At 36.2% G+C, this 12,210-nt stretch overlaps 1 protein-coding gene across 3 annotated transcripts in view; it reads left to right on the forward strand.

The window, feature by feature from the left end:
- The window catches only part of plch2a (phospholipase C, eta 2a), a 122,142-nt gene that overhangs the window by 18,273 nt on the left and 91,659 nt on the right, over positions 1 to 12,210 (forward strand). Inside the window, exon 1 of one of the 3 annotated variants that reach the window (XM_046871390.1) lies at positions 4,404 to 4,532. The exons of the other annotated variants lie outside the window; for them this stretch is intronic. Coding sequence (XP_046727346.1) covers positions 4,502 to 4,532 — 31 coding nt within the window. The 5' untranslated portion in view covers positions 4,404 to 4,501. Of the gene's footprint in view, positions 1 to 4,403; positions 4,533 to 12,210 lie in introns of those variants that run through there. 3 annotated transcript variants of the gene reach the window in all.

Below are 12,210 nucleotides of genomic sequence, written 5' to 3' on the forward strand. Positions count from 1 at the left end.
GTCCGTCCTTGACCACATCTGGTATGTATAATGACCAACCACTGTTGTTCTGATCCCATATTTTCCTAGAAATTATCAACTTTAATAGTCATTCCAGACCTCACATGTATCAATATTTGATATCCATGGCCACCACACACACACGTTCTGCTTTTGCATTTGTCAGGAGATCTAAAAGTGGCGATTGCCCCAGACGTTTAATGAGCCTGGGCAAATGAGAGCCAGCGACTACAAAACAGCCTGAATTGCTCTATCTAGGCCATCAGGGTACGCATTGTTGTCGGCTGAACTGAATTCGAAGAGCACTTTCTTTTCCTGGTCCAACCCAGCATACCTGCATTGTGCTGCCATAATAGGGACTGCAGGCTTTTGTAGCTCACCGGGGTCAGCGTGATCGGAGAAAAGGAAGCGACGCAGATGAGGCGCGTTTTGAAGTGCTACTAAACCTCTCACAGGGAGCACACAGATATCTCTCTGTTTTTAAACCCTAAATACAGATAGTAATGAAGTAGATCTAACAGAGAGCCTTTACCTTAGTGCCTGTCTCTTTTTTACACACTGGGGCTGCTTTTTAATAATTCATACACACCAGTGCTGAAACTTAGAAACAGAGGAATACTGTAAATGATTCAAATTTGTAAATTTATTATTAAAATGCATGCTTTTATATTCGACTAAAAGTAATCTATCTGTCTGTATACAAAAAATATATCTCTACATTTTAAATATCTCATGCAACAATCTCATTTTCTATCAAGCATTCTGCTCTTAGATAAGTAGCCTTCTAGAGCAAGAATTTGTTATTTTATTATACACAAAAAGTGGTTCCGCAAACCTCTTCCATTTGGTTGATAGCATGAGATTCTAGTGATTTACTACACAAATCTTTTTTTTATTTATATTAATATCCTAATTTCAGCATTCGGGTAAATTATGTACTTTCAAACTGACACCCTCAATCAAGATCACAATATCAGTGAAAATAAGAATAAAAATAAGAGAGAAAGAAAGAGAGAGATAGAGAGAGAGAGAGAGAGAGAGAGAGAGAGAAGTTTTATCTTCTTCCTTCAATTATCTTTCAATGAATTTATTTTTAATCAATAGAGCTTAGCTTCCTTGTGAAATATTTCAAATTGACTGGGGTCAATGTGTTCTGGTAACAGGTTTGAGTGAATTGTTGAACATTCAACATTTTACAACCTGTATTAGGCAATTCATGGAAATCCATGTTTCAAGCATGTTTTGTTCAACGGATTCACACAGTAATGCAAAAATAATAATTTTGAAGCATCTTAACTCTCAAATATCAAAGTAAAGTGGAGTTTGTTTGGATAGGCCGGAATGGTCTAAATCTGTAGATTGGTTTAATCAAGTTATTTATCTGAAACCCTCTTTAACTGTGTTTAAACTGACTCATAGCTTCACTCACTCTTGTGTTGCTTTGCCTTGTATTCAGACCCTGAACTAGTTACCTTTTAAATGTAGGTATTGCTTTCATTATTAATATGTAAGGTTGGGAAGATTCTTCACCTTCAGGAAAAAAAAAAAAAGTCTTGCTCAATCAGCCAGTCATTTAATTATTCAGTCAGTCATCCATTTCTTATTTTAATTAGTCATTTCCTCCATGTAATCCTTCCTTCTTTCCAACAGTCTGAATAAAACACCAACACAGCTGTGCGGCACAGATTATGCCGAGCCAACCGCGGCCAGCATCCGCATTCATATGAAGGATGGATAAATGATTTCCCCCAGTGTGCAGACTTACAGAGATCAAGGCTAATCAAGGCTAATTTGTGCAACTGCATGAGTACAACAATGAAAAAAAAACCCCAACAAATAAATAAATAAACCAGCCAGTACTGACTCTAGTCTAGATATTCATGTTAGATGCCTGGCATCCGTATCCGGGTGCATGAGACCCGTAGCCAAGTGAAAATATCTGTAGATTTGGCCAGTGCTGACCTCCTTGTGCTGAATTCTAAAAGAGGTTCGAGATCAGGCTTGGAGACCAGAGGTGTAAGGAGAGCTGAGATATCTGTGCTCACATGCATTAGAATTAAAGGCAAGACGAGAAGACATGAAGGGGTGTGCACGTATGCCTTCCATGGTACATTACAACGCCATCCACTTGCTAAACAAACTTAAAATAATTATGCATGGAACACATCCATCGAATAATGATGCAATTTGAAAAGAATTATGGAACGAACTATTAGTTTTGCTGCTGTACTTAAAGCGTATTAAAGGGCTGCGTTTTCTCATTGGTATAATTCTATAATGCTGAATCATTTTAAAACGGTTCCAAATGGTTTACACTTTAGGAGGCGATCTGGGCTAAAATGGTTATTTAATTTATTATGTACTTTATATAAAACACTGTGTGCCTTCGAATTCTTAAATCTGATTAGTCAGAAGGCATTGATTTATTTTCTTTATTGGCAGCTCAGACAGAAAAAGGCTTATACCATTGCATTATGATATGTTATCGTTTCTATAGTAACCTACAGTACAGGCACTTTAATGGCGAATGCCACACGGAAAATGATCAAATTGCAAATTATTTGTTATGTAAGAAACTATTGATAAGGTTAAGCTTTCTTCACATGTTTGGAAGGAGCCTCCAGTGCCAATAAAGTGCCATTGTAAAGTTAGTAGGCTTCCCCTATGGGCAAGTCTACAGTCTGAAGACGACTGCATTAAAAACTGCTTTGAAAAGCAAATGTATACAACATGAAAAAAAAACCCAAAATTAATAAAATAAATTGTAAAATATACAGTGTGGTGTTCATTAATAAAAAAAAAAATGTCCCCAGGACACACTGTTACTTTTGGAGTCAGGAGGCATCACACCCCCCCTCCACATTCATTATTTTCTGCAGCATTCCCTAAAGGGTTGTATTCTTTGCATATAGCTATTGTTAGTACTGCAGGTACATATATATATATAAAAAAGGTTCCCTAAGGGTTCTTTGGATAATATACATGATTTTTCTTACTTTATGAATTATGAATGCAAGCCCCCCCACCCCCAAAAAAACTCAAGTTATCTAAACTAATCTAAAGAACCATTACGATCAGTGCAGATTTTTTCCAGGCCTGTGGTAGAACAGGGTGTAGGCGGCGCAGTTTGAAAACCGCACCTTCCATTCGAGCAGAGACATCAACCTACTGAGAAACAGCTGGTTCAGTTGTCATTTCACACAGCTGCTTATTAATGGGATGCAGGGCAAATCTTGTGAGAAAACTGTCAAAAGATTTGGACGTCCTTCCAACCTTTTGGTTTATGTTTTCATTTTAATTTTCAATTGATATTACAGTATTTATTTAAATAAAGAATTAAATGCAAAAAAAGGAGGAAAATAACATAGAAATGTTACCCCCCTAAATAAGAGCAACTTAAAAAAAAATCTACAGCAACATATTATTTCACATAATATACACACAACCTGAGATTAACCAAGTCAGTATGTAAATCCTTGCAAGGAATACACTGCGAAGATCTGATTACAGAAATGAAAAAAGATTCAAAGACTATTACCAGCAATATCTTAGCTATTCTTTTTCTTCTTTCTCTTTCCACTTCACAGCTTTTTCTGCAGATGTCCGAATACCAAACTCTCAAGAACGTGCACTCTGTACTCAAGGGTCACCTGGTGCATTTCTGCAGAGTGAGGATGCAGGATCTCTAGCTCGGTTGATTTCTGCTGTCACTATGGAAATAAGGCTGGGGTTGTAGTGTTGCGTGACAAACAGTTCGGCCTGGAAACGTGTGTGAACTTCATCACTTTTTAAAATTATGTGAAAAACAAACAAAAATTAAACTCTATGGGTCATGTAATTTTAAAGCAGACAGGATTAGGGGGAAGAAAGTGATTGCACAGCAAAGAAAACACCTGCAAATGGGGGTGAGGGGTGGGTGCTGGATAGATAAACAGAGTGAGAGAGAGAGGTGGTAAGAGAGAGTGATGGAGAGGTGGAGCGCAAAAAGTCTTCTGCAAAATTCTGCACAAACACTGTATTAGCTAATAATAAGGCAAATTCTCCTGTGACCCTTCCTAAACCTCTCATCCTGTCTTCTCTAATTTTCTTTTCTTTCCCACTCTCCCTTTGTTTTTTTGGGTTTTTTTTTTTTTCACTTCCACACCTTTATTATTTATTTTGTATTATTTTTTTCTCTTAGTACTTCTGGATATCCGAATAATTCTGCATAGCTGTTAGTTGCACTTGATCTTTCTCCCTGTCTTTCCTACATTCATTCATTCATTCTTTCTTTCTTTCTTTCTTTCTTCCCCCACACACACACACTCACATGCACACTCACTATCATTCACCCCTTCCCCCTTCTCAGTTGCACTACCATCACTTGGTTTTAGAAGCAGAAGAGCAGAGAGGTGTGTTTCACATTTGCGCACACACAGGCGCACGCACTCTCTCTCTCTCTCTCACAGATACGTGCACACTTTCGCTCTCCTCGCGACCAACTTACAGAAGACACAGGAGCATGGAGCTGGGATCGCTGCCAGAGAAACACAGTAGGTTTCTTTCTCTTGTGTGCTAATTGCTTGCTTTGGCTGCACGAGACGTCATGCTTCTCCCCGTATCACTTTTGCTTCTAATTGGCACTTTTTGTTGCTCGGATTTGCCGTAAACCACGAGTCCCTGGTGGAGTTGTAGCTGCGGGCATCTCCAGTAAACCATATGCTTGGTGCAGTTGTGTGAGAAAATGTGTGAACAATCACATGTTAGTTGAGCTTTGGCAGCAGGTCGGTGTGGACAGCCAGTGTGGGTATGTGTGTGGTGGAACTGTGCATTCCTTTGCAAGACTTGACCAACTCCATTCAGCTTCTCTCACATATTTGTCCTATGATTGAATTTTACCCCATGCAATATTATGATTGCTAAACACAGTGGAGGCAATGTAGACTTTTCTAATCAGCTTAGATGATATTACAGCAGGAAGGAATGACATCCAGCCCAGAGCGAGGCAACTAATGAGTATTTCAAACCGAACACCAAAACAGATTGAATCTAAAGAGTCTTAATTAGAATGGGCAGGAAGGACAAAAAACAGCTTGATGCTGATACAGTCACCTGTGTTTCATAACTGACTCTTCAAATGCATTAATTTCTTGTCTTTCTTTTTTTCATTCGAGATGGATAATATCATTTTGGGCAGCCAAGGAATGCTGATAGGAAGGCAGTACTGTCATTACTGTAGAGAATTGAATGAAGTGTTTATGTTTTTTTGTTTGTTTTTTTACATGAGTTTAAATAGGACACCCCAAAATGTAAAATGTTTTGTGTGTCTTTAATCACGACAATGTTATTAAGAATGATTTTGCACAGAAGGGATTGATGCACAGGAAGAAAAAACCTCATAGGTGGAAAAAAAAAAAGGAGTATTTCACTGTTTCATATATATATATATATATATATATATATATATATATATATATATATATATATATATATATATATATATATATATATATATATATAATTTCTGGAAACAATAAAGGCTTAAGTTAGGATGCATAAACTTCAGCACCCGTGGGTGTGGAGAGCTCCTCATAGACACACATCTACAGACTTTTATTTCTCTAAATTAGCATTCTATTATACAAAATCTTCAACACATTACTTGAAACAACAACAAAGAGCACCTGTCCATAATAATTATTTTACCTGTCCAGTTTTGGAGAGTCTGTGTCCATTGTAAGATGCCTGATCTTGGGTGACATGAGTGAAATCCTGCTTGTGGTCCTTTCTTGTAGCTCATCTAGCTCAAGATTTCATGTTTTGTGCATATTGAGATGAATTTCTACGTATCCTGTTTATAAGTGTGGTTATTTGAGTTTCAATTTCCCTGTCTGCTGGCTGTTTTCCTGTCATATTTTATTGATGAGGCTTGTCTGCCTGTAAAAGTAAGTGATAAGTGAAATATTTTCCATACAAAATTCTGTGTAAACGGTAGAGACTGTTGTGTGTGAAAATTACAGGCAACACTCACATCTGGTTAAACGTACTGAAATTAAATTTTTCCACTGTTTTAATTTTTGATGAAAATATTGACTAAAGCTCTTGACCTGTATCTGCATTAATGTATGTTCTGCACTGCTGTTACTTGATTTGTAAAGTGGATACTTGCATGAATACAGGTATACATATATCAGGGACATGCTAATATATGTTATTGGGTGCCAATATTTCGATTACTTCCAGCCTTTATCAATTAGTTTATTAAGCCCAATGTCTTGTGTGCTGTGCTTGCCATGTTTTATTTTTTGCTTCCTAATGCAGCCATGAGAATGACTTCAATATGTAATTCATTTTTCAAACAAATTTAAACAACGTATTAAAAGTTTTGGAAGATATTGTGCTGAAAATTGTTATATTTCCTGGAAAACTTAAACCCAGTAGTGACAATAATATCACATGTAAATGAAATACCTAGTGCAAGGGGTTCTCAATATGTTTTCACAGCCAGAGACATCTTAAAATTACATTAAACATTAATTATAGAATTAATTCATGACCCCCTAACCTCAGAACAGATTTTTAATTATCTAATAACTATTCAAATATTAGTCTCACTGATTAATTGTGTTCAGTAACATCTCAGCTGTTTATTTTATTCTAAATAAATTGCCACCAACAGATTAGAAGTTTTTCAAAAAGCATTATTTAATTGCCAAATTGTTTTGTTTTAGTTATTGAGGTTTGTTTTAAAAACCAATTGAATTTCCTAGTCAAAAAGACTATAACTATACAATAAGAACTCAATAATAAATACACAATATGGACAAAAAAAACTATTGACACCTGACCATAAGATTCCTATGTACTTTTTGAACATCTCATTACACATTTGTTGTTATAATAATCGCCACTCTTCAGGGAAGGTGTTCCACTAAATTCTGTAGTGTGGTTGTGGAGATTTGTGTTAATTTAGCCAGGAAAGTCAAGTACTGACATAGGCTGAGGAGGCCTGAGGTGCAGTCATCATTCCCATTCATCCCAGAGGTGTTCAATAGGGTTGATGTCAGACCTCTATAGCAGGCCAGTCAAGATTCCCCTCCAACCCATTTAGAACATATCTTTATGGAGCTTTCCTTTGTGCTCAGGAACATTGGGCATCATGCTGGAATAGGTTTGGATATCCTAGTCTCCAAGTGAGACGAAAATGTAATGCTACCACATCCATAGACTTCCTGTACATTTGTGTGCCTTGTGGTACTGTAACAGTTTTGGGGAAGAACCAGATATGGCTGGTAATGTCAGGTTTCCCAATAATTGTGTCAATAATGTTGGCTTATAATTGTAACAATTCAAAAGAGACCAGGGGCCACCTTCAGACTTCTGCTTTCAGTCTCTATTTTGGAAATGCACTTAGATGTATATTCTTTTTATAGAGAGTATGCAGAAAATATTGGAACAACCATTGCAGAAAAATGTAAAATCCACAAAATCTGCACATTACAGTGCTTTTAAATGGCTCTATACACAGACAGAAAGTTTGTCACAGTTTATTGCAGGTCATAGGTTAGGTTTTCTCATTTTGTGTTTCTGTATGAGAACTTGGCTGGCACTTGAAAAACAGAGAAAGAATCTTTAGACTTTAGGCTTTTATACTTTTAACGTGAGAAACCTGGCAGAAAAAAAACACGTGTTACTTCACGACAAGAAGCTCCTTTCAATATTTATGGCATCTCAAGGCTCTCAGTACATAAAGGATAACAGTAGCTTTCAGACAAGGTGTGTAAAGAAACATCGGAATGACCCAACATTCAGCAACACAAGCATGAAGGAATCTGAAATGATTTATACCACACTATACCCTTACATAAAAAAATTCTTATTTAAACACACATGGTAGAATAAAGTGACTTTTCCATAAGTGTCTGTCATCGTCCTATTGTCCTAAGGTTTTCATTGGGATTACAAAGAGCTGCTTTCTAGAAATGTTTTGATGAAGCATGTTAATATTGCCAGGAGGCTTTTACAGTTCAGCATTGGGGTCCAGATGTTCTCGGTTATCTGGAGTCATTTAACAACGGTACCACTGAGCTGCAGCATCACATCCACCATCTGGCCTGCTTTTGGACACTATCCAGATATTCCTGCATTGTAATTGTTTTTATTATCATTTCCATTAAGCATGGCGATTGTTCATGTCATGTCTGGCTGAGTGTGGATGATAACTGATAACTGGAAATTGAAAAATAGTCTAAACTTATTGGTTGTACTAATCACAGCACGTGTGTTTCCATGTATTGTACTGGCGATCTTTTTTTGGCTTTAATACCCTCAGATCATAAATGTGCAAAGCACCCTAGGTATTCATTCACGATTCACAACATTACACTTGAAAGGATTTTCAGTAAGCAATTCATTTACTCGGAAACAAGGCTTAATCATAGGTTTGGAAAATAGGGCTTTAGACATAAAAGATTTGCAGAGCACAGGATCTAAACACCAGGAATATCTTGAAAAAAATCTTGTTTGTGCCTTTATTCTTTTCAAATGTTTTTTTTCTTCAGGTTGGTGTGTCTAGCCGACAGTATATCATAATGCCTAATTATGATTAAAAAGGATGCAGGGTGGCTGAAAGCCTTGCAATTAAGGCAGCATAAGCTCCTCATTGTGAAGCTGCATTAAACTAAAGGGCTCTCTCATCCCACTCCAATTTTTCATCTCTCAGGATATTGCGAAAGAAATTAAGTGTGCAGTCGAGGGTTTTCGAAGATTCTGTGCAAACTGCTAAATGACCTTTTCTGGGAGATATTTCTTGAGTTTAAGTAGCCATTAAAAGAAGAACAAAAACAGACAGTGAGCAAAGTCTATGTAGATTTCTGCTTCTTTTTCCGAAGGCTGATGTTTATTCCTGCGTAAACCCAAGTAACACTAAATGTTTCATGAGACCACTGGCAATGTCTGAGCTGTGGACATTCAAGATGGGTTTATCCTCTCTGGCGGATGGTGGAATGATTTCCTAAGCTGAATAAAGTATAATAGTGTCAATGTAGAATACAGCATAGCCAGTTTGTGTGTTTCATTCTCTGCATGCTTGCTAATGATGTAAAAACTACAATAATACGAGCTAACGGTGGCCCTTTTAATGCTGCTCATTTAATAGAGTGGGAAAACTAGAAATATAATAGCCATTTTTATAAGCAACCCTCCACAATTGACTTAAAATGTTGAGTAAATATCTTACTGATGTTTGGTCATTCATTATTGCTGATATAACACAGATTGTCTAGTGAGCTGATGTACAGAGCAAAAAACTTTCCCTGCTTTAAAGCAGGTGCTTTGGCTAATTATCCTGAGACTTCCGACAGTTTGAAGCCACATGCTAATATTTGAATTTTGAAAATATACATTTACATCCTATGCAGGAGGAAAAATTAAGTAAAAAATATTCAGTTTTTTTAGCCAGAGAATACAAAACATTGGCAGACATAACAGTTGCCATACTCTACTTTTTACTTTATGTACAAAAATGTCAACGTAGCAATTAAAAATATCTTGAATGTAAGCATAAATTATCTTTAGTAGTTTTGGATAATTAATATAATAAAACCTCAAAAAATTATAAAGAAATTGTATCTAATTATTTATATTTAGATAATTTTATCCATTTGAATTAGCCGTATTCTTTAGGCAGTGTAAACTGCTGCATTGCCAACAAAAGCAAGAAAATCTGAAACTTTGAAATTGTTAAATATGTTAACAAATAGATGTAATAGTCTTTGATATTGCTATTTAATCATATCATAAAGAAAAATTTATATATGCGTTACACTTTCCTTTATTCAGTATATCCTCACTTGATATAATTTTTGGCAGTGTGCCTCTTTTGCCAACATGTTGCAAAACTGTAAGTAAGGCAAAACCATTAATTCATTTATATTCAAATATTTACACAATATTTCACAACAATTCTGGACTCACAAGCTTTTGAAATAGTGCGTCTTTATTTGGCAGTGTTATAAGATTTGTATTTTTGACAAATATGTCCTTCGCACCTCCACTGTCTATTCTTCAGACCAACAACAAAAACCACAACCGCTTCACCCTTGGGAATATGTAAATCATTGAAAAAGGTGTCCTTCAGAACAGTTTTAATAACGTAAGAAATGTGTTATTGTAGTAATAACTCAAAGTCATAATAAAATCAAATTTAAACTGATAAAAAATGTTGCAGCATTTATTGTGATATATGTTCTATCGTATTAGACAGATAGATATATAGGTCATTATTCTTTACAAGGGATAATTTTCAAAATGTTTAATGCCACTACCTGTATTTGTGTCTGTTTAGTGCTTAAAATAAATTTGTAGTAAGTGTGGCTCAGATGTAGAAATGGCATCGGTGTCATTATAGTGTGTAATTTCTGACTCTGACATTTCTTCATAATTAAACATTATAGATATAGATAGATATGCTCAGGATTGTTTTAATTTTTGATCATTTATACCTGCCTGCAATAATGAATTTACCGCACAAAATTCGAACAAACTAGCTGCCTAATTTAATTCACTGCAACCCGCAGTTAGTAATTATAAATATATATATATATATATATATATATATATATATATATATATATATATATATATATATATATATATATTCACCTCACATTGCTAAATGTTCATGTTTATAACCGTGGTGTTTCTTTGTGCTGTAAGCTTCATTACTTGTGATTTGCTCATGCTCTATTGAAACATCAAAACATTGTGCTTGCATTATGTTTTTATTGTGTGCTACATGATCCAGTCTAAATGCACACCTAAAGTCTTTCTATCTGTAGTTTACTTTAAAACACATGCTTGCAAAATATCTGGCTGAAATTAATGGACACTTTACATCATACCACATAGTGTATATGAAACAAATCAAATTGCAAAATTATGGATGTTGTGTTCTGAACTGCCTGAATAACCTGCATCTTCTCTATCACCTCTGTTCAGTGCACCTCATCAGCTAATTTACACATTTCCCAACATGTGCACCAGAAGTGGGAATCCGAAGACGTTCGAACGAATGACTCATTAAAGTTTACCAGCCAAACTACAATCCGCTTGCAAAATTGTTCACTAATGGCTCTGTTTAAGATTCTGTGCTTGTAACTAGGAGGTTAAAATTCCAGGATTGCCTGAGCGCCCCATATTGACTTCTTGAGCAAGTTCCTCTCCTAATCTGTTCTGCACTGAAGGTCATGTTGGACAAATGCAGGCAGACATTCACACTGTGCAGCTGTTGATGCAATATTTCTGGAAAAGCTTCAATTTTATTAATTAGCAGAGCCCAGATTGTGGTGTCGGCGTGCGTATCCACCCTTTTCTAATTATGTAATCAGGCGATACCTGTACGGAAGATTAAATGGTTTTTACGCATCTATAATTCCTCTGCTCAAATTCAATGATCCTGTTTCGTTAGCTTGCTGGTGCGCATTTGGCCTGCGCTACCAAATTTTCAATAACCTTTATTTTATATCATGGAATAAATCAAGAGCCATGAACTCAATCTGAGCTGGAATGAAATAGGGAAATACTGTTTGAGACAGATCCTCATAATATTCAGTCCGTGTGAGAAAACCGAGCCAAGGTAACAAAAAAAGTACATCTCTTACCCCAGAATGTATGAGGAAAAATACTTCACCTGCTCATCGAAAAGATTATTCAATCAGCCAAACATTTGGCAGCTGCACACTGTAAACAATTATGCAGATATCTGAAAACCAAGAGCTTCAGTTAATGTTCGCATCAAACAGGAGGATGAGGGGGGAAGTGATCTCAGTGATTTTAACTATATCATGGTTGTCGGCGAGTTTAACTATTTTAAGAAACTGCTGGTTTCCTGGGATTTTCATGCACAACAGTCCTGAGGCCTTACACAATGGTGCAAAAAACAAAAACAAAAAGAATCCATGGAAGGTTGAAATGTTTTATTGATAGGAGCGAGAAAGAGAGAAAGAATGAAAGTGTATCGGGGTAGCAGTCACTTTTTTACAACCGTGGTGAGCAGAAAAGCATCCTAGAAAGCACATTGAACCTTCAAGCGAATTGGTTACAAAAGTCGATCATATCAGGTTGCACTCTTGCCAGAAAATCACTGGAATCTGAGGCAACAGTGGGTGAATACTCAGCAAAAGCTGGAGCATGGGTACGATTTATTTTAAAAGCCACACAAGTTTTGGGAAT

This window comes from Silurus meridionalis, chromosome 17, assembly GCF_014805685.1.
Source record: "Silurus meridionalis isolate SWU-2019-XX chromosome 17, ASM1480568v1, whole genome shotgun sequence".
Taxonomy (NCBI): domain Eukaryota; kingdom Metazoa; phylum Chordata; class Actinopteri; order Siluriformes; family Siluridae; genus Silurus; species Silurus meridionalis.